This window comes from Chlorocebus sabaeus, chromosome 4 (genome assembly GCF_047675955.1).
Source record: "Chlorocebus sabaeus isolate Y175 chromosome 4, mChlSab1.0.hap1, whole genome shotgun sequence".
In the NCBI taxonomy this organism is placed as follows: Eukaryota; Metazoa; Chordata; class Mammalia; order Primates; family Cercopithecidae; genus Chlorocebus; species Chlorocebus sabaeus.
This window is the reverse complement of record NC_132907.1, coordinates 3,519,046-3,543,404: the sequence shown is the minus strand read 5'-3', so window position 1 is coordinate 3,543,404 and position 24,359 is coordinate 3,519,046. Positions and strand designations below refer to the sequence as shown.

Below are 24,359 nucleotides of genomic sequence, written 5' to 3'. Positions count from 1 at the left end.
AAAAGCAAAAAAACTAACTGAGAAATGTTTATTCAAGGAAATCTGCTGTGTTACAGGTAAGGTCAGTGGCAATCTGTGGTGAGTAGCTTGGTAGCACAGCAGTGCTTCCAGAGCATGACTGGCTGTGAAAACCTGCAGCTTCCCTGCTAGAAGGGGCTGACTTGATTTACAGTAGAAGGAGAGAAACCCATGCCCAATCCTATTATCCTCAAGTAAAGCAAATTCGGTGGAAAACCAACCACAAAAACCCGGGCCTTGCTAGTCTGAGGTTGTGGTCTTGCTTGGGGCGAGTGGTAGACCAGTAGACTAGCTAGAAATTCAACAGGGAGATCTGAAAATGAGTGAGCGGCTGAGAGACTAGATGAACTCCCGCACATTCCTAGCTGACGGAGAGGATGAGTGCTGGGACAGAAGTCCCAGGATATCCTGGTAGAGAAGGAAAGCTAAGGCAGACTTGGCAACTTTGACTACACTCTGTAACTCAAACACGGATCGACCCACAGAGCCTTACTAGCTTGGGGTGATTGAACAAAAACTCTGACCATTAAGCTATGTAGGCAAATGAGTCATTATCTAGGAGCTGGCCTAACATAAAATTAAAATTGAAAACAAACAAACAAAGAAACAAAAACAACCCACCGAACTATCAACATCTACATTTTGAAGAGGGGACAGAGTCTGCAGATTAAGTCAAGTTTCTAAAAACATAAGAAAACGAAAGACCAGAAGCAACAACAAAGATCCTCAAGGCGAATGAATCAGAATCTACAGTTGCTCTCATTACTCCTGTTCAATATTGTACATGAGGTTGCAGCCAGTACAGTAAGGCAAGAAAAGAACTTAAGGGCATATATATTAGGAAGGAAGATAAACATGGTTTTAAAATTATAGCTGGCATGGTCTTGTATGTAGAAAATCCTAAATATTATATTAAAATAAATCTAGAATGAATAAACAAGTTTTAGCTAGGTCACAAATACAGAATCAATACGTAAAAATCAATTTTAATTCTCAAACTAGCAATACACAATTCAAAATTGAAATTAAGAAAAGAATTCCACTCAAGAAATAGAGGAAATAATCCTAAAATTTATATTGAACCACAAAAGACACGGAATAGCCAAAGTCATCCAGAGCAAAAAAACCAAACTGAAGGAATCACATTACCTGACTTCAAATTATACTACAGAGCTATAGTAACCAAAACAACATGGTACTGGCATAAAAACAGACACAAATACCAATGGAACAGGGTAGAGAACCCAGAAATAAATCCATACATCTACATTGAACTCATTTTCAACAAAGGTGCCAAGAACATACACTGGGAAAAGGACAGTCTCCTCAATAAATGGTGCTGGGAAAACGAAGTCCACATGCAGAAGAATGAAACTAGACCCTTATCTGTCACCATATACAAAAATCAAATCAAAATGGATTAAAGATTTAAATCAAAGACCCAAAACTATGAGCCTACAAAAAGAAAACATTGGGGAAACTCTCTGGGACATTTAACTAGGAAAAGATTTCTTGAGCAATAACTCAAAAATTCAGGCAATCAAAGCAAAAATTGACAAACAGTATCAGATCAAGTTTAAAAGATACTGCACAGATAAGAAAACAATCAACAAAGTGACAATGCCCAGAATGGGAGAAAATATCTGCAAACTGCCCATCTGACAAGAGATTAATAAACAGAACATATAAGGAGCTCAAACAACTCAAAAGAAAAAAAAAAAATCTAATATCCAATGTAAAAATGTGCAAAAGATCTGAACAGACATTTCACGAAAGAAGACATACAGATGGCCAACAGGTACATGAAAAAATGTTCAACAGCACTAATCATCAGAGAAATGCAAACCAAAACTACAATGAGATATCTTACTCCAGTTAAAATAGTTCATATCCAAAAGACAGACAATAATGAATTTTGGCAAGGATGTGGAGAAAGGGAAACCCTTGTACATTGTTGGTGGGAATGTAAAATAGTACAACCACTGTGGAGGTTCCCAAAAAACTAAAAATAGAGCTACCATATGATCTAGCAATCCCACTGCTAGGTATATGCCCCAAAGAAAGGGAATCAGTATATTGAAGATATATCTACACTCTCACTGGAAAAACATACTATAAAATTTTCATTGTCATAGGATAAAAAGAAACAACTGGTGAAGCATTGAATTCTAAGGAAGATTTCTCCTGTGGGTTCTCCCAAGAGAGGACCTCATGAAATATAGGGAACTACTTCCTTTAAAATAGCAGCCCTCTCCCCATGGTGAGCCCTGAATGGTTTACAGCGGTGCGGAGATAGTGATCCTCAGCCCTCAGTGGCAACAGGACTAGGGCAGCTAAAGCCCTGTGCCTGTGGCCTCCAGCCTTTTGCAGTTCCCTGCAACTATTCCAGGATGCTGGAAAAATATATTTTTTGTAATATGTGCCACAAAATAAAAAGCACTTTGTCTAAAAGATATCTGTAACATCTGTAACATGCAGTTTCACATAATTTTCTTTGAACAAGCTGATTACAAAACATAAATACAATTCGTTAAAACATTTCTGCAAGGGGCTAAAGATGTCCAGTTATTTGATATCTGGCTTCATTTATCCCATAGTATTATATGTGGCTACTAAATGCATCTGAGCTCCTTTTAGGTGGCATTTATGTTAATTAGTTTAAGTTATTTATTAACAAGGTCAGCTTTATTTGCCACATGACCAAGTCTGGCCAAATGGGCTGGTGGTGCTGCCAGGTGCAAGCTCGTGCTTCCCAACACTTCAAAAACTCTGAAAGGCTCCCCTCTACAAATCCATTTCTTTACATGCAAGTTTTAAGCTCACAGTAAGCACAGATGAACTACACTGCATAATCACATATTCACATTACTTATTAGAAAGTGCCCTTAGATTAAAAAAATTATAGATGATTTTTAGTTTGAACCTTCTCCTTCCCCTCATTTTAAGTTAATTCTACACAGGGTGACTGTTTCTAATGTGTGTCACTGACAGCATTAAGATTCTACCCTTCAGAATTTTTATGAGGCATGAAATTTCAGGTAAAATTGCTGGTACTGAGACCCACCAATAAGGGCTGTGGCTTATGGCTCCATACAGTCTCCTGGTCACCTGCAACTCTTACTCAGGAGAATATTCCTATTGGAGTTTTCCCAATAAATATGACTTTGAAGATCTAATCTTGGTAAGTACATTATTCAATCTTTATGGTTCTTTACCCCATTAGTCATATCACCACACCAGAGTTACACCAACTATAGACAGTAAAATCATCTTACATATTAATTTCCCATATGGCACATCAGATTCCTGCATCAAGAATTCCTGTTTTAAATAAAAAATTTAGGTTCTTGCCTGTATAACCACAATATTCCATTTAATTATAAAGAAATTCATTCCTCCCTTAATTAACTTTTATTATCTATAAAAGTGAAACAAGAGGATTTTACTCTACTTATATGTACATTACAATAAATTTTGTGAAAGAAATCTATAAATACACTTGTATTTCTAAAATGTATATATAATCAAAAGAGGATTTCAGAGAAAAGTACAAATGTGAGGACAGCAAACGGGAAAAAGTAGTGAGTAGCACTTACGGATAGAACTTAAGCAAAAACTATAGCTAAATATTTTTAAAGCACCTTTAAGTCTCTTTATTAATTTTTAAAATTTATTACAAATATACAACTGCATTCTGATGCAGTCCCCTTAAGTCATCTTGTTAAATTTTTTGTCATAACATGTGTTACTGTAGTTCTACACTTTTGCCTTTGCACTTTGTAGCATGTAGCAGAGCACCATAATTAACCATTGGTAGGTAGTGTTTACGTTAGTTCTCAAAAGGTTAAGAAGCTGATTATAGCTAAAATCAGCTTTGCCTGAGGCTTCAGGGGCTCTGTGTAATCAAATTAGACAAGCAGGGCACAGTGTCACCTAACACAAACCAGTGGCACTTTCTTCTTTGCAGTGATCCTTCCCCCCCGACTTTTTTTTTTTTTAGGGAAACAACTCATGCTTTATGCTTTTACCAGATAATTTTGAAAGACTTGTTCCTAATAAATTTGGCATGTAATTTCCTAAGATGTCCACTTCTTTAAAAGAAATGAGAACATGTAGAAAAAATTTTGAAAAAAAAAAAGCTTGTTAGAAAAGAAATTTACGCTTAGAGACACAGATTTTTTAAAGAAAGTATTTCACAAAAGGCAGGTGACAACATTATCACGTGTACCTAATATTATGGACACTTTCTAGCTTTAGACAGACTGTCAGTTTTGTTTTGCAGAAAACCACACAATGGCTTATCTGCTTCAGAGAACTTTATAAACATGATAGGTAACACATTAGCATTTCTAAGAAACCATGGGAACCGTCTCTGCTGAGTGATAGCTCATCCTTTCTCCATCTCTACTCTTTGAAGCTGGGCAAGGTAAACTATATAATAGATGTATTTAAGAAGGAGGTTTAATACGGTGAAGAGAAGAGCAAACTAGTCCTACTTCAGAAACCCTCTACAGGGTTCTATATTTAAATGCAGAAAGATGTATTAGCCAAGTATAAATCTTGTTACCTTTGAGTCTAAGGAGAACAAAATCATGAACACCAAAGAAAATGAGAAAGAATAGCAATGGCAAATTTAAATAAAAATCTAGAATATTCTTCTCAGCAAAATTTATAAACTACTGTTAAGAGATAACATTTATTACATCTTTATCTTCCTATATTTGACTTTGAACTTTTGATTCAATTCTACTTATTACTTTGCTTGAAATACAGAAGCAAAATGAATGTAAACATCCTATGAATGAGTGATCAAGAGAAAATGAGTTTTACTAATGATTTATTCTGAGCAATAAAATCAAAACTTGTTATTTTAATTGATTAAGTCATAAAGAGTTCCTGGAAAAGTCAAATCTTGCTATTTGCACAGTCAGACAATTTCTGCTAATCCAGCAGTACTTAACAAATTCACATGTGGTTAGTTTGTCTTGCCATAGCTGTATATCACATTTCTGTACTATAAGCTGTCCAAAAAAAAAGAAAAAAAAAAAATCAATATGCCAAGTTTAACAAAAGGACAGGAAACATGATATTCTCCTATATTTTCAATAAAGCTCAAATGACTCTGCCATTCATACTCAGTACAATTTATGGCTGAGAAATGTATTCTTCAATTGAAAAAAATCTACAATGGAATGAATTATATAAATTCAGAGTTGAAGTTCTGCCTTATTTCATAATAACAATTTATTTAGAAGATTCTGACATTCTGATTCAATGTGCACAGTATAATCAGCCATTCAGAGGCATATTTTTTTTCTGGATGAAGGCTGAAGTACTGTATATTCTTTAGATCAAAGAAATGTATACTATTTATGATAATACTTTGTTATACATATTTAATTTTGATTTTGGAGACTTTTTTCTAATTTCTCTTTTCACATGGGAAATATATGATGAGATGGTATCTACTGAGCAAATGCTTTAAATTATAACACAAAGAAAAAAATCCCAGTGGATCCTGAGCTACTGCATTGGTTAATTGATTCTAGATTTTACATCGTCGTTTACTGCTGCAGAAGTACATTATGTGTGGAAGTAGATTAGGATGAAAATGCTGAGAATGAAGTAGGAGTGGTCATGACCAATAGGTCAGCACAGAGCGGTGTCACTTCTGCCTTCTCAACTCAGCGATGTGGAACTAAGTGTGGCAAAACAACCAGAAAGTTGGAGCTCGGCCAAACTATTCAGAACTGTTGCCACAGTTGCTGCTGCTGCTGCTTCTTTTTTTTTTTTAAGTAAAGGAAGAATTGGCTTTGGAATCTTTAACAGGGCCTTATACATAGAAAATGAGAAGGGCCATATACATAGAAAAGAGAAAAGTGCAACAATACACATCCACAGAGGAATTTATTTACACTTGTGAAAAATTCTTTGGTAATTTCTCTTCATTCCAATAACCAGAGGTAAACGGATTAATGACAGCTGAAAAAAGTATGTCACTGATGAGTATGCAAGGTATAAACTGTGATATAAAACATACTCAGAGAAGTGCACTTGTTCTTGACTTTCTATTAATGTGTCGTATTTATAAGACGAATTTCACTCATAGATTAAGGCACCATTTAAAAAAGAATAGGCATAAATTCCTGATATTAATGTTGCTATAAATGATCATTTCTGTATAATTCATATTTTTTTTTTTTTTTTTTTTTTTTTTTTGAGACTGAGTCTCAGGCTGTCACACAGGCTGTGGCACAGGCTGGAGTGCAATGGCATGATCTCAGCTAACTTCAACCTCCACCTGCGGGGATCAAGCAATTCTCCTGCCTCAGCCTCCTGAGTAGCTGGGATTACAGGTGCGCGCCACCATGCTCGGCTAAGTTTTGTATTTTTAGTAGAGATGGGGTTTCACCATGTTGGTCAGGCTGGTCTCGAACTCCTGACCTTGTGATCCACCCATCTCGGCCTCCCAGGTGCTGGGATTACAGGCGTGAGCCACCACTCCTAGCCAATATTCTTATTTCAAAATAGAGTATGCGCGGTGGCTCACGCCTGTAATCCCAGCACTTTGGGAGACCGAGGCAGGTGGATCACAAGGTCAGGAGATTGAGACTATCCTCACTAATATGGTGAAATCCCGTCTCTACTAAAAATACAAAACAAAATTAGTCGGGCATGGTGGCGGGCGCCTGTAGTCCCAGCTACTCAGGAGGTTGAGGCAGGAGAATGGCGTGAACCCAGGAGGCAGAACTTGCAGTGAGCCGAGATTGCGTCACTGCATTCCAGCCTGGGCAACAGTGAGACTCTGTCTCAACAACAACAACAAAAAAGAGTATGGCTCAGAATAGTGATAGGAAGTTTTTTATATACAAAACTCAGAATAACAGAACTTGGAGAAAAAAATATATCAAGGCATACAAATCATAATTTAATGTATGTTAAAGTTGACTCTGTAATGTCTGCAACTACATTAACAGTCATATATAATCCCCAGTTACTTGTAAGGCCCTAATACATAATTTATTCCCAGGAAATGAAAGACTTAACACTTCTGAAAAATACCTAATTGTCCCGACGACGACGACGATGACAACAACAACAACGACAACAACAACGTCTGTCCATTTTACTTCTAAGGAGTGGTTTCTTAATGAGAAGTCATACCATAACATATTACTGATTTTTGGCTAAATGGCGATTTAAATTATTTTTCTACCTTTATTTATTTATTGTTTCCTAGCTTTTTTCTCATCTCTCTAAAGGTTCTTTGGTAGTATCTCTTCCTATTTCACTGGAAACCATCTATTTATGAGATTTCCCTATCACTTTACTGCCAATAAATCAAACCTACTGATTCACTTCTGATGCAGACGCCTGATTTCCATTCTTTAGGCAACACTGACAGTTCTCTCTTGGATGTCTTCTGTAGACATCCTATCACTTCTTTAAACTCAATGGGTGGGGCTCATCTTAACTTTTTCTAGCACTCCTTCATTTTTGCAGCATCACTGGGTATCCTCACTTCCTGCCTGCCCACACAGGAGATTTCTCCATAACTTTTATATTCCTTAAAATGTCAAAACCTTCATAAAATTATCCTGAGTTTTCTACCATGGCTGTGGTCTGTAGGCCAAAATAAACCAGCTGTTACAAGCTGAAACATTTATCTGTTTGAGCTCCTAGGCTATAGAGTGCTTATTTAATTCTGCCTGAATTAAGGCATCAGAAAAGAATCTTAGAGCTGCAAAGTATAGAAACCATCTACCTAACCATGTAATATGTAAAAGATTACAGATCCAGAGAAGTTCAACTGGCCCAAAGTCACATATAGGTTAGTGATTCTCATCTTTTTGCACTCACCATGTGTTTTTTTAGTCCTCTGCAATTATTATGCTCCTCAAAACAGAACTGGGGAGAACGATCAATTAAATTTGCCACAGATAACATTTCTACCACTCCCAGTCAGCATATTCCTTCTATTTTTACTATTATATCTTCCATGCACTTTTTCACCACATCTCAAGGTGATGATTATCTGATTCTCCCTTTCTTATCTGCCTGTTAAAACATGTGTGCGAGGCTGTCTTGCTTACAAGCTGCTGTGATCACATTATTTCCTTGTAGAAACTGTTTAAGTCAAACTGAACATTTCCAAATATCCATCTACTATCTATCTCCAAAACCTAAAATTTTAGCATCTCGTTTTTCCTACCTGTTTGGTTTGCTTCCTTTAAGTAACACAGATAGAAAATCCTTTGGTTTCTATTTCAGCACTCCGAAAATTCGTTGAGCTTCTTTTCTCATTTTCCTTATGCTTACTTTCCTGAGCACTTCAGAGTAGGTTCCTCCTCTTCCAATCTTTAGCAGCAAAAGAGATGTGCATCAATTTTGCTGTTTTCCCTTATCTAGTCAGGCCATCATGCCGTTTCCTTTTCAAATCCTGTCAGAACACCCGTTTATGAGTTCTTTCCAAAACCCATCTAATTACTGGACTGCAGTCAACAGCTATCACTTAATCTTCAATTCTGTTTCCTCATATCCTTTAATTTTAGAAACATAGAACCCTAGAATTGAAGTAGATATTAAAGATGCTTTATTCTAATCTATCCAATGTAAAAATTCCCTTTATCAAATTCTTGAAAAGTGGTTATTATGACTTCATTTGACTGCTTGAAAAGATGGAAAGCTCGTCAGTTTACAATGCAGTCCATTCCATTTCTTAAAACAATTCAATAATTATATTGAGCCTCTTTAGTTTCCATAATCCGCAATCAAAGCCTCTGTCATAATGTCTATTTAGAACCTCATCTATAGTTCAGGGTTAAGTCAGCTAAATCATTAAGTCTTCTGTGAGTTCTTTCGGTACCATATCTTTAAGATCTGGATGCTATTTATTCAGTCTCAAGAGATGCTTTCCCCCAGTGGTATTGAACATTTACCACCAACTGTGCCAAATAATTCAATAATATAAAAATTTCAACTGGACTATTAAGAGAAAAAATGAAAATCTTCAACTGATACTAGTTCTACAGTTTTCCAAGAAACTGGTCTGCATAAGATGTTAGTAGTTTGTGATAAGGTGGTGAGTTGGTTAAAAGTCTAAGACAAGCTCGCACGCTAATATATTAACTTTCACAGAGCAAGCAAACTATATATCCATGAGACTTTATTTCTCTTGCTTAAAAAGGTAATTACATTTCAGGCATTTATGATGAGTAATCTGTGTTTTGGTTTTCCTCATTTTTACTTTGTTAAAAGTCAAATTAAGTGCCAGACTCATTGTTTTCTTTTTCATTGCGTGATGCCTAACTAAAGTGGTAGGTGTATACTCACCTTCACGTGTATATTCTGCTTCTGAAATAAAATGGTTGAAAAACATTATATTTAATGTCAACATACCCCAAAGCCTTATTGTGAAAGGTACAATTTTGAAAAAAGTGAATAAATGAATAATATAGTTAAATAGTATAATCTTAAGATTAAGGAAACAGGCTAATTCTCTCAACTGGTTTAAGTTTCATTGAAAGGGTAGTTTTTAATTTGATAGGTTTGTAAAGGGGGAAGGCAGGAAGCAGAGGGGTGGAACCTAGCGAGGCAGCTCTGTAAGATGAATTGCTGTCCTGGTGAAGTGGCTGGTTACAGTAATAGCTGGAAACCGTAAGTGTTACAGGCTTTGAAGTCAGTTCAGCTTTGATGTCTTACTCTCATAGTTAATCATAAGATAGTATGGAAGGGGCAAAAAATAAGGCTTTCCAATACTGTGCTTGGTGTCTTTGCTCAGGAAATCCTAGCATGAAAAAAGATTGGTGTCTGTGTGAACTTTAAGTGTAGCATTAGTCTGTTCCTTTTTAAAAAAGTTTTAAAGTATTGATGCACGAATTAACATATTTGTTAGTTTGAGGCAAGTACATGGACATGTAGGAACATGCGTAATTTTGTCATTAGATCATGTGAATCAATCAATAAGGACACACATTAATAATTATTTGTGTTTGTTATCATGCTAGGTACTGCTCAGATCAAGTTATATAGCTGTGGTTCCCAACGTTGAGGAACTTAACTAGCTGAGGACTAATAATCTTGCCACAGGAAGTTAAAAATTCACAGGCAGGAGCCTTAGACATCATCTAATCCAAGACCAAAGTCCAAAGAAGATGGCCTGTTCTGGAAACAAGAGATCAAACTGCCAAGTATACACATGAATTAAATAAACCACAATAAACAGGTAATATGAAGAAATGAAGGGATAAAAGCACCTTGTGAGTTCTTGGATAGAATAAAAATTATGGGAATTTCATGTTTCAATAGAGCATTGCTTCCCTATTAATTTGTGCAACACTTTTATGTATTTTGCTATATGCACAAATTACCAGCACTACTAAAATACCTAGCATTTCCTTTACCTCAACTCACTTTCTCTATTTGCCTAGTCCCAAACAATAACATTCACTAAATGGGTTTTGTGTTATTCTGATACATATTAGAATAAACAAATAACGATTAAAATAAAAAATAGTTTACCTATGAGCCACCAGTGGTGTGTGTATAAAACATGAAGGCGGAGGATTCATGGGAAGAATACATCGTTATTATTTCTTTGGGTACTTAAATAAGAACTACGGATTTAAAGTCTGTGCTCTTAAAGTATTTAAATGTGTCCTTAATGTGTGTTCAGTGACCTAGATAATCTGAATTTAAAATATTCTTTTCTTTGGGGTTGTGTGGTTTATCCTTCTCATCTTAAAACTTTGTTTAGTTATTGGGACCTACGCCAACTTACTTTATGCACAGTAAATAATGTGTACTTTAAAAAAATCTATAATGTGTATCATAATAATGACAGCCTGAGATTAAGAATGCAAAACACAAAGTTGAAAGGGAAAAAGTTTCCTTTTGACTTTTTCTCAATAGTGCTATCTTGCTGCTTTAAAAGAAAAAAAAAAACTTTCTAGCTTTTCTAGGTAGAAACTAACTACAGGAACAACCTTACATATATTACTTTAATGGGAAAAGAAAAAGAATGATTAAAGTTCTGGGGCATTCCTCTTGTTTACGTGTTGGTATCACATAAGAGGAGGAAGCCAAAGCCAGACACTAGAAGAAAGGGGTTAACTACACCTCATGGAAGCGAGGCTATTCCTCTGTTACATTCTTGTCCTTTAACTGCATTAGAACTGACTGTAAACATAAACAAAAGCCACTGGTGGGCAATTAAATTTGAAGAAGTAGCCCATAAAAACTGGAATATTCAGCATGTATTAGAATCAGTTACACAACATCTGATTTAATAGTTAGATTTTAAGCGTTCCTCTTATAATACATGTTAAATGTTCTCAACAAATCATATTCTATAATGCAGTAAAATGACAATTTCAATGTAGTCTGAGGTTGGCAAGACAAGAATATTAAAGCAAATTAAACCATAATCTTTCATTCACATTTAGAGGTTAAAAATCTGTAGTCATTTGTGACAAGAACTTTAAAATGAATTTGCCATTCCCAAAGTCATCTCAGTAGACAGGAAGGAGGAACTTGGCACGGGACCAACAAATTCTGAGAGAGCAACACCTCAAGGTTAGAGGGCACTGATGACTTCAACAAATCTCACCAGCTAAGGCAACAGATTAAGCTGGGGGATAGGATGCCCTACAACCTTAACCTGTTAATACCTTTAAATTCTTAAGAGTGACCTCTAGTCTGCTCTTTCATATTAGTTGTTAGTTACACTAATTACAGCTTAACTGGTATTGTTGGCACCAGTTTTTCTCCCAAAAGACATGTGGAGAAAGGTTATCTCTAATAGCTTCAAATGACTTCAGCCAAATTCTGTTGTGCACATTAGGAATACCTACCTCTAGTTTTGAATGGGTCTTTTATAGACATCAAAGCAAAGACACTAAAAGCAACTTGTGTTTGTGGATTCTATAAAGCATTTCATAAAGGAAGCTGTAAAAATAGGAACAGTTACTTCTCCTGTAACTAGAACTTTAGAATGGTTTAAAACAGGTAATTTGTTTTATTTTTTTAATGTTTATTTTCAACAAACAGTGGCTGGTGATGTCACATACAAGGAGCTAGTTATACCTTATCAATGCTAGTGAAGTAAAAATACTTGGCCCATGAAATCCCCTCAAAATTTATGGTTTTAAGAAAGGGATAATGACATTTCTCTCACGACCTTTTAGAGCTGTTTTAACTTCAACATTTACATTGACGTTAACCTAAGATTCCAGGGAGTTGTGCCTACGATTCCAAAGCCCATTTACAAAGATTCAAATACCATCTGTGAAGTTGCTATAAATTATTCTGTAACATTAATCTTTAAACAAGGCACTAAATCAGAGTAGAAACATACCAGAGAGATTTAGAGCAAGAGTCATAACTGAATTATTGAGATTAATGTAAACAGCTTCACGCATAAGAATTGCAGGTTCTTAATATCAGATTGTTTTTGCTTTGAATGAAACATAAGAGTTCTTTTAAATCTTAAAAATAAATTACTAATATCTAAATGACACTGACACTGTGTTTTTTTTTCTTTTTTCATACGAAAAGAAGAGTAAAAATGACCAGTGAATGGAGCTGTTAACCTAAGGGTGCTCTGAGTTAAGAAATACATTAACAAAAATCTGATGTTACAAAATAGACACAGTAGGGAGTAATTAACATCACCAAAAGAAACTTCACTTTACAAAAGGGAATCTTTAAACCAAACCTAGTGTTCTCAAAAGATGTGGACCAATAAATATTTGACTTAAATGAACTCTTTAGGGGAAACAAAGACCTATAACAGTCAATTGTGGTATCATGTGTCATCACATCCAAGACACCATTGATTATAAGATTCATCATTACTTTTTGTATCATTTAGAAAGAAAAACATTGCCAATTAAGCTATGGCATGATGCTTTCTTATCACTTATTGCAAGATGTATTCCAACCTTAGCTAGTTAAAATTATGTCTTGTAATTAATGAAATAAAATATTTTATAATAAATCGACTTGTTTATCAATATATCAAATGATGAAATTGTTTTAGCGAGAGCAAGTCGGTTTTGAAATATAGTCACTAGGTGATACAGTAATCCTCCCTTATCCCCCAGTGGATGCCTGAAATCATGGATAGTACCAAACCCTAGATATACAGTGTTTTGTTTTATGCACACATACCCATGATAAAGTTTAATTTATAAATCAGGCAGAGTAAGAGATGAACAACAGTAAGTAATAGTAAGATAGAACAATTATCACAATATGCTATCATCACTACTCTTGCCCTTTGGGGTCATTATTAAGTAAAATAAGGATTATGTGAACACAAGCACTATGATACTGCCACAGCTGATACAGTAACTGAGACAGCTATTAAGTGACTAATGGGAGGGTGGCATATATGGAGTGAATATTCTGGACAAAGGGATGATTAATATTCCATGAGAGACAGAGAAGGATAGCGTGAGAGTTCATCATACTACTTAGAATGATGCGCAACTTAAAACTTAAGAATTGTTTATTTCTGGAATTTTCCATTTAATATTTTTTGACTATGACTGACTGTAAGTAACTGAAACTGTGGAAAGCAAAATTGCAAATAAGGGGGGAACTACTGTATTAAATAAGTTTGCTCTATGTAAAGCATTGAAAGGACATTAACTGTATATTTTCTACCTTCTCTGAGGATATAAGAGGAAGAACAGTAGCTGGTATAGTGATTTTAGTTCGCTTGACTAATTTATTGATGACCTAATACCCCTATTTCTTTCCACTAGGAATTTAAGGCAGACTACAAGAAAATCATATACAACAAAGTTATTTCAGAAATTAAAAAACAGAAAATCAGAACTGGAGAAAAGAACAAAAACAAGAGCACTGTAACAATTTAATTAGATATAAACATAATTTATGCATAACAATCTAGGTTCTGGGTCATTATTTTTCACTGCAATTTCAAAATAAAACATGTTTATCAGTGAGATTTTAGGGATTACTTTGCCTGAAGCTTAGGAACAAATGAGATGACAAATACAAGGACCTTGCTAATCCCAAAGAATTTCTATAAAACTGATTATTACAATCTACTATTATTTGTTAAAAAGATAGATACCAAATGAAAGTATGATCAAAACAGAAATTAAGTACTGGTAAGAATACTCCCAAAATATTAGCAGCTCTCCCTTAAAAAGATTAAATTGGTTATACCAGAAGATAAAATAGGATTAATATGAAGAACTAACAGACTAAGTCTCTGTATGCTTACATGTTCTCCTGGTCTGTGGTACCAATGCCAGTAAGCTATCTTCGGATATAGGTAGGTGGATAAGTGGGCTCATGTCAGGGATTACAGGTTCTGAATGAAATGAACAGTACTGAAAGAAGGCCCTCCACATAGCAGGCCTCAGGCTTTATGTGGTAATTGGTTGACACAGCAAAAATGATTTGGGCCACTGTGCTCACATTGAGGTCTATTTCAGAATCACAGATTCGAATATCGGTCAAGTGATGGATCAGTTCTAGTGTTTATAATATTGGATCTTCCTGTGTGCAGTATCCTACACTTTCTCTTTTCTCTGTATCAGAAACCTGAGATCTAACTGTGGCCCGTATATTAAATTTTTCAAGAAACTGGAAAAATTGACACAAGGACAATGATGGTAGACATATTCAAAACTCGTCTCTGGGGAAGCATTTCTCTTCAACTCCATATAGTCTTCACTAGGCTGTCAATTATAATACCATGCCCTACCCCCAACCCCCTCATAGATACGGGTACTGGCTCAGGCTGGCCAATCGCAGCCTGTCCTAATATGTGACCTCTTTGGCTTCAGTGAAATTTAGATGCTAGGGCAGAGAGAAGGCTGTTTCCTCGGATTATGCTGAATAGAAGTTGCTGCAACTGCCTGTAGATACTCTGCCTGTTTGTGTGAAAAAGCCCTTTCTGCGAGAAAGAAAGAATGAGGCCAACAGGCAAAGAAAAGTAGAAAGAGAGACAGAAGGAGTTTGGATGACAGAGTTTGAGTCCCAGGATCTGTTGATACCAGAAGTAGATCTACATCTGGGTTTTTCAGTTTACATGAATCAATACTTTTCTTTTTCTTTTTCGGTAAGAAGCTTGAATTGGGGTTATGTAACTTAAAATGAAGAGTCTGTACTAGTACAGTAACTGAAAAGAGTAGATTGTATTCAGCTTCTTTTTCAGTGCTATAAAACATGAGCTTGATATTCATGTATTCATGTTTGAATTCATGTCTACATATTTGAATATGTAAAGTTACTATACAGTAAATTATAATAGTGGCATTTTAAAATGCTAATATGTGTTTAAGGGCAAGAAGTTTCTAGATTATCCATGTAACTGCTATAGATGACTAAAAGTGGTAGGCAATCCAATGTTATTCATATTCAGTTTTCTAATACTTCATAATAATTATAGAAGGAGGGATAGTGGGAGAGAGGGAGTTTATTCTCCTGATTATGTTTTACTTGGCATAATTAAAAGTAGTTTGCATTTGCTGAGAAGATACTAGTTTGGTAGTGGGAAAAAGTGGCATAGAAAATATACTGGGAAGGCCGGGCGCGGTGGCTCAAGCCTGTAATCCCAGCACTTTGGGAGGCCGAGACGGGCGGATCACGAGGTCAGGAGATCGAGACCATCCTGGCGAACACGGTGAAACCCCGTCTCTACTAAAAAATACAAAAATCTAGCCGGGTGAGGTGGCGGGCGCCTGTAGTCCCAGCTACTCGGGAGGCTGAGGCAGGAGAATGGCCTGAACTCGGGAGGCGGAGCTTGCAGTGAGCTGAGATCCGGCCACTGCACTCCAGCCTGGGCGACAGAGCGAGACTCCGTCTCAAAAAAAAAAAGAAAAAGAAAAAGAAAATATACTGGGAAACAAGGAGAAGCTAGTCTAAGATGATGGTTCATTGTGGATAATTTCCCAAATAAACAACGTATTCATAAACAACTGAAAACTAGCTATAGCTCTCTCTCTCGGGTAAGAGAGTAGAAGCATTGGACAATAACAGGGTTAGTACATGCTTTCCAGAAGACAATGTGAAAATTCATTTTGGAAAAGCATTTACTAACCCTTTTAAACTATAATATTTAAACTATAACATGTAAAACATTTTAAGAGCTGGTTGGAAAACAACTCATCCGGCATTATGATTCGAGTGAGCTATATTCTACCTCAAGTTGAGTTACGAATAACTCAAAAAACCCTCAGTGTTCTTAGAATAATTACTTAACTTCCATTTTCTAAATATTCTTATTAAATCCCAACATATTTAACTTTTAGGAACCTTAAGCTATGAGGGTATATACCTTCTGGCTCTCCTCTGTAGATGGTAAGGGTCTGAAAAGGCAATTGCCCAGTGGAATGCACTAAACATGAGCCCACTGCCTTGAGCAGACCTCTCAAAATTATTCACCTAACATGTTTCATTATACATACTTTGGGGATTATCAGAAGTAAGAGACATTCTTAAGAGATAGATCTATCAGTGCTGGGTTCTAATAGATTTTTGACCTATCTGCAAAAAAATTCACCTGCTGAAACAATTTATGCTAAAAAGTGTCACTTGTATTTAAAAACAAAGTATGGTGTCAGGACTCGTGTTTATTCATAGCCACTGACACCAATGACTCTGCATGACTTGGGGGAAAAATGAATCTTTTTAGAATTCTGCAGTTTTATAGGGACTCATTTTAGAAACTGGACTCTCATTTTAGAAAGTTTTATAAGGATCAATATATACATTAAGGCATTTCAGTATTCACAGATGGAAGCAACACCGGACTTAATAATAACTAAAGATATATATACAGTTTCCTCATTTCACAAAAAAAGTATAATTAAGAACTGCATTGTTCTTTATGCCTAAATGGTTTTCAATAATTCTTACAAAGGTGGTTGGTTTTTTTTGCTGTTCTCAGAATGACTCTGACCAGGAGTATACCAATCATTTTAATTTCATATGAGAATAAAATGCAGAAGAATTATTTATCTTAAGTCAATTGTTTGATTTACAAATTTATTGATATCTATTTTATCTCCAGTATCATGCTAGGCATTCTCTCATATAATGAGCTGTGAACAGAAACAGTTAACTGTATTCCATGGCAGTCAACAGAGTTTCTAATCAGATACATGTTTTTGCAAACAAAGGCAAGTAGGCTTTTACTTAAGAGATTGTCTTGTGTCTGGTGGTTTCTTCAACTTCCAAACACTTTTTAGTGGTTTATTTATGAGATTACAATAACTTAAAGAAACTGATTAACAGTTTTTTTTTTTTAAATCAAAAGTCTAATGAAGACAATTGACTCTTGATAAGAACAGGCCAGTGGATCTGCTAAGCCATTAATAACTCTGGATTTGCTGATCCATGGTGCCAATGCAAATCATCAAGAAGGTTTACACCAGTACTAAATGACATTAGTTCCTGGAAGAAAGGCCTTTAGAACCTTAGAACTTAGTATTATGACCTAGGCTATTTGACATAGTCAATATAAAAACCAGTCACAGGAAGAATGATTTTTTTTTGTCTTGAATGACAAAAACGTCATTAACAAAAGTATACAATTAAATAAATTATCTATTGTGCTATTCAATGTCTTTTTGAAAGACTGATATATTAATATTTAATGTTAAAAAATATTTCTTCTCATGCATTTTGGAAGGCTCAAGTAATTATATACTGAGAACTATATAACTGTCTATGAGTGTATTTTTACCACTACATTTACCTCTTAATTTCAGTAACAAATTACAGTCCAGATTTTCAGTCAAAATAAACTCCCTTCACTTTTCCTCCCCTTCCTGACTTTTGGTCATCTCTCTCTTGCTCTCTCTCTCTCTCCTCACCCGCCTCCACTCCTAGTTATCCTTTATGTTGTTCCCTGTTCTTAAGAATGTTTCCATATATTTCCACTGAGTTCTTTGCTCCTTTCTTTGTGTTGTTCCTCTGCCCATTCCTCTCACACTGTTCGCTTGGTGATGTAATCCTTGATTTTCTCAATTCTTTCCTCTCTCAAGCTTGTGTGCTTCTTGTCTAATTCTGAATCTTTAGTGCCTTGCCCTTAATAGGTGCTAATTAGAAATTTGGTCACTGAGGATGAAGTATAGAGGTACAATGTTACTGCTTACACGAATATGAAGATGCAGGGCCTGAAGGAAAAGCAGGAGTTGGTTTGGGACCACAGCAAGGATGTCTTGGAAATGGCCAAATATTGCTATGGTAAGTATTACCATTTTGCTTGTCATGTCCTGGGGTATTACATATGGTCTACATAATCCATATTTCACATAATATACTTAAAATATGTATACTGATATGTGTATGCACATTTTTAGGAGAACAACATAAATGAGATATCAAATAATTGCCTATAGTTTTAAAAGTTAATAATATTTGCAGGAAAATTAGCAATATAAGAGATGTCTAGTTAGATAATATAATAAAATAAATATGCATATCTGTAATTAGGATAGGTAGTTTTATGGTGAGTCTTAGAATGCACATGAGAGTAAACATGCTAAAGATTTATGAGATGTTCCACTGAATACATGGAATCGTTATTGCCCTCATTAAAACAATAATTAAAAAATCTATACTTACATCTTAGTAGAAAGTGGTATTTCATTTATATATGGTTTTATTTCAACTGTAGTATCACTGGATCAACTGTGAGAAAATATTTAAATCTCACAAATTCAAGTACCTTCTGTTTCTTCAATGTTCACATGGTATATATATGTGCACAGAGAATGTTCACCAAATAAATTGTTTACTGACTAATGCAAGAAACTCAGTTTAAAAATAAAAATGATACAATTTTTTATGGAGCATGCCATTTCTGGAAACTCAAATAAAAAGGATAAAGATGCTTTCACTTCTCATTTAAAAGTGTTACATTTTTGTTAGTATTTTACTTGAAATTTCTTGGCCCAGAAGACAAAAATTTATGGCTGCAGATTAACTACTTTAATGATGTGACACAGAAGCAGCAAAACGTTCTTTTTTCCCTATGGTGTTGCAGTGATTGGCTTTTCAGGGGAGTAAAGAATAACACACTAAATTCCTGTATGGGGAGGTTTTTTTTTTTCCCCATCTCTTCTCTTTGTCAAAGGTAATACATATTTAGCAAGCAGACTGGTGCCAAAAAATAATGTTTGAAATGAGGTGATCATTTACAATATCTGTATTATTTAATGGTTGATTATTACAGAAATATTTACAGTTAATAAATGTAAAAAACTTAGTGTCTTCTTGGATTTAGTAATATTATTAAAACTGTTTATGAAAACAGTCACTGTCTAAACTTGTTCTCTTCTGTTTTTAGTTCTGCTTTTCATAAACACAATGACAACAAATTAAAGGCAAGTCAACTGACTGTTCTGTACATTAGCTTGATAAACTTAGTGGCTGACAATTCTTAGTGAAAAGTGACACAGCTTTCTTAATAAGTTCACATATCCATTTTTCTGGGGAAATTTAAGAATCATATCTCTATCAAAATATCAAAATTTTCTTCCTAATATAAGTGAGACTGATGAGAGTTCAATTGTCCTGCTCCTAAAATACAGATAAATAAGAAGTTACTGTAATTCTTCAGCCCAGAAGTTTATTGACTGGGAGGGAAGAAATCTTATTTTTGGTAAAATTTTCCTGAGAAGATAACCCTAGAATGGTGGTATTATTTGAATGCAGATCTGGGACTCTTTGACTCTGTGGCTAATACTCTTTCCTTTCCATCATACCACCTTATTTAACTCCTTTGTAGGAAACAAAGTCTCTCTGCCTTTCTAAACCTATCCCTGATCACCTATTTTTTTTTCTACAGTAGGGGTAGTAGCTGTTATTGGGTGAATTGTGTCTGCCACCAAATTTATGTGTGGAAGTCCCAAGCTCTAGTATCTTAGAATGTGACTGTATTTGGAGACAGGATCTTTACTGAGGTAATTAGGTTAAAATGAGGTCATTAGGATAGGTCCTAATCTAATATCACTTATAAAAAGAGGAAATAGAGACACACACATATACAGAAAGAAGACAATATAAAGATACGGGGAGAATACAGCCATCTACAAGCCAAGGAAAAAAGCCTGGGCCAGATCCTTCCCTGAAAACTCTCACAAGGAACCAACCCTGCCCACAACCTCATCTCAGACTTTTAGCCTCCAGAACTGCGTGAAAATAAATTTCTCTTGTTCAAGCCACCCAATCTGTGGTAGTTTGTTTGGCAGTCCTAGAAAACGAATAGCGTGGCATACTGAAACAAATTCTCTTTCAATTAAAAAGGTATATGTTAAGATTTTCCACTACTCAATCAATAATACTCAAAGTTTTAAAGCAGATTTAGGAACATTATCATCCATTCTAAAATAATGAATCAACCCAATGCATCTTATACACTGCCCTGGCCACACGACCTAGACCTAGAAGATGGTCTACATTATATATGCTGAAAGGAAAAGGAGGACTACTTGTTAAGCAATACAGTTATTCATCTGAAGAAGAAATGACATTCAGGCTATACAGTTTTAAAAAAGAATATTGATTTTTAGATGTAGTGAAATCTCAGGAAGGCCCCAACGTTTCCTTTTCCAACCACAGTCTTTGGCAATAGAAGAGGTGACAGCAGCAAGTGAAGCTAGTTTGTATTTTGTCATTTTGTTGGAAGCTGCAGGAAGAAAACCTAAGTCCAAGGTTCAAGACCAAAGTAGCTAATTCTGCCTAGTAGCTGTGCTCCTAGCTGGAAAGTGAGGTGACACAGCTGCAGCTTAACAGACTTAGGTGCTGGACTGTTTTCTAGAGGTAGCCCCTTCGATAAACTACGTAGCCTCTCCCAAAGCTTCCTGTCATGTTTCTCTTCACTGGTGTAGCCATGATAATGCTAATGACTTGTTTTAAGGATTTCACTGGGTATTGGGGTGGATTCAGTTCATGACAGTTCATCTTTCAACTGGCTGGGGATGTAATCACAGGAACTGACCTTGCCTTCCAACTCAGAAATCCATAGAGCTCATTTATATTCATTTGGTTTCTTCAAAAATGACAAGCAAAGAAGATTCTACTGTGTTAAAATCCGGATTTTGATATTTTCAAATGCTTTTTAAAATTGAAAAGTAAACATTCAGAAACATGAAAATGATTTGGGCTTACATTATATTCTAAATATGAGTTAACTACAGAGGTATATAAACACACTAATTGTAATTGTAAATTACCATGTTGTGCAGAAAAACAGACATATGGCAGGTGTCTTCACTCACTGTGCTACGCTGGAGCTCTTTAACATTAATGGGCCTCTGATTTAAAAAAAAAAACAAACCTTAATTTTTAGCAATGTTTTTCTAATGTATATGGCTCCGTATTCCTCCATTTAGATAATTGCCTTTCTTTTACAGAAACTAAAAATGTGACTAAAAATGAATAGGTCAGATTTACCCTTTTAAATATTGCTTTGTAAGGAGAAAATACTATTTTAGAAACAAAGAAGACTAGGAGAATGTGTATCTTTTGGAACTCTAGATCTCCTAAAGCCTTCCTTTAAAAAATATTTTTTGATGTTTAAAATTGTATAACAAATACATATAGCAAAAATTCTAAAAAAAAATCACTAACAATACCAATACCTCTATATACATTTAGATTTTTTCTCTATGTAATATATATTTTAAAAATGGTATGAAGTTTAATAAGTTGTTTTGCTTCATTCAACAATTTACTCTGAACTTTCTATCAAAACTGTGGTTTTGTAATACAATTTTAACTGTCTATCATGTTTAATTTTATTTACTTAACCCTTTGTTAAACATTTAGGTTGTTTCAAATTTTTTGCTGTTAAGCTTTTTAAAAAATTTCTGCATGACCACTCTTTTTGCTAAATCCTTACACACACACACACACACACACAAACACACACACACACACAATTATTTTCTTTTCTTTCCTTTATTTTCTTGAGACGGAGTCTTGCTCTGTTGCCGGACTGGAGTCCAGGGGCATCTGATCTTGGCTCACTGCAACCTCTGCCTCCTGGGTTCATGCCATTCTCCTGTTTCAGCCTCCTGAGTAGCTGGGACTACAGGCATGCATCACCACACCCAGTTAATTTTTGTACTTTTAGTAGAGATGGGTTTTACCATGTTGATCAGAATGGTCTCAATCTCTTGACCTTGTGATCCACCTGCCTCGGCCTCCCAAAGTGCTGGGATTATAGGCATGAGCCACTGCGCCTGACCACACACAATTATTTTCTTATAAAAATTATTAAAAGTTGAAATGATGGGCAAATGGAAATGCACATTTTAAAAGCTTTCCATATGAATTACCTAACAACCTTTCATGAAGGTTGTACCAATTCACTTTCCAATAAATAAATATTTGTTTCTGTTATTTTGCACATCACCACCACCACCATCACACTGTTAAATAATTGGCCACCTAAATCTTTACCTTCAAAATTTCCTTAACTATCTTTCTAAGTTTTATTCTTTCACTTTAGAATCACTCTCTCAAGTACATTTCCACCAGGGTTTAATTGCAATGGCTTTGTAGTCTTCACTTTAAAAACACAGTTTGACATAAATAATACCATTTTGCATTCTGAAAAGAATTAATCTTGAATAGATTTTTCCAAGAAAACCAATATTGTTTAGTAGGCAAGACTATTTCTAGAAGAAAGGCATAAACAAAAGTGGCTATTCTGAAAAACAAATCGCCATGAAACAGATTTAGTATAATAAACAAGGATATACAGTATATCTTTAAAAAAAAATGAAATTATTGAAACAGATGCTAATTCCAGAAAAGGATCATGCTTTGAAATAAGAACAGATATCCAAACACCTCATGATTTCTTAGTGAATAAGAAAACTTCTAGGAAAAAGAGAAATTGTTCATTATGATAAGATTTTAATTAAAGTGCCAAGGATTGATAAAAGTGTAAGAACAAGAAAGGCAATAATCAATACATTATTTAGTCTAAACTTAAAAGACTAATGTAAAATGCAACTTAGGGCCTTGATATGACACTGAGTTGGAGATATCTAGAACATATAGATTCAGAGAAAACCAGAAATTACCTATTAGATAGGTACTGTCAAAGGAAATCATTTGAAAAGGTGGCAAAAGGGAAGGTGCTTCTTAAATTCTGTAATTGTAGATCCAAAGAAGAGTCATGCTCCCCTTTGAATATGTGATGAAGGCTATCAACCATCTTTAAAGAAAATGCACATTTGTACAAAAAACACTATTCTGCTTATACTCTAAAGGGGCTCAGCCTCTTAGATGAAAAATACTTGCCATGTCTATGGGAAATACAAGATAACCAAAGTGTTTGATAAAGAGACATTTTCAGAATGACAGTGAAGATCTATTGGAGTCAGGAGTTGAAATTTATTTTTTAAATTGAGGCAGGAGAAAATCTGGGCAAATATGAAGACTTTGGACTGTTGTTTGACATCTGCCTTTACTAACTATGCCACTGAAATTATTACTAAAGGTATCAATGGCATCTTAGTTATTGAAATGATATGGCTTAGTAGATTTTTCTTTTTTTTTTTCTGAGACAGAGTCTCACTTTGTTGCCCAGGCTCAGCCTCCTGAGTAGCTGGGATTAAGGTGCACACCACCATGCCTGGCTAATTTTTGTATTTTTAGTAGAGACGGGGTTTCACCATGTTGGCCAGGCTGGTCTCGAACTCTTGACCTCAAGTGATCTGTCTACCTTGGCCTCCCAAAGTGCTGGAATTACAGGCATGAGCCACCGCACCTGGCCAATGTACCTTGGTTGATTTCTTACATTACTTGATATCTGTAACATTTAACATTGTTAACTACTTAACAACATATTCTTGGTTTTCTCCCAACTCTAAGGGTGGTTATTCTTCTGTTTAAGGGGTCTTATGATTAAAGTTTCTACATATCATCTTAAATCTCTGAAAAATCTGAAATCACTTTAGTATAAAGGTTTTCTTAAGGTCCAGTCTTTTCCCTTTTCACAGCAAGCCAAGAGAACTAGTGATGGAAAATATTTTAAATTATGTGAAGCTGATTAGTGACACATAGAAGCTTTGCCTAAGCAGAGGTGGGGCAGCTGTGTCAATGATGCAGCTATGCGGGGGCTGAGATGGACTCTAGGAGCTGTTCCCTGAGACTTGAGAGCTCATCACAATTTCTCCACATCTGTAGATGCTGCAGAGGAACCGAAGGAGCAGCTGAGGTCAGCGCCTCTTCACAGCTCTTATGTTCACAACACAATCAGAGTTGTTTATTCTGGCATTCAACACTGTCTGACTCGGCTGAAACATCTCCTTTCCAAGGCTTTCCAGAAGGGCTGT

The 24,359-nt window shown here is 35.3% G+C and overlaps 1 protein-coding gene across 17 annotated transcripts in view; it reads right to left on the bottom strand.

Annotated features, from left to right (window-relative positions):
* ARB2A (ARB2 cotranscriptional regulator A) overlaps positions 1-24,359 on the bottom strand; it is a 481,527-nt gene that overhangs the window by 100,641 nt on the left and 356,527 nt on the right. The window contains exon 13 of one of the 17 annotated variants that reach the window (XM_073014601.1): positions 1-24,359. This exon is cut by the window's left edge and continues 14,707 nt beyond it. The exons of the other annotated variants lie outside the window; for them this stretch is intronic. Coding sequence (XP_072870702.1) covers positions 24,280-24,359 — 80 coding nt within the window. The 3' untranslated portion in view covers positions 1-24,279. 17 annotated transcript variants of the gene reach the window in all.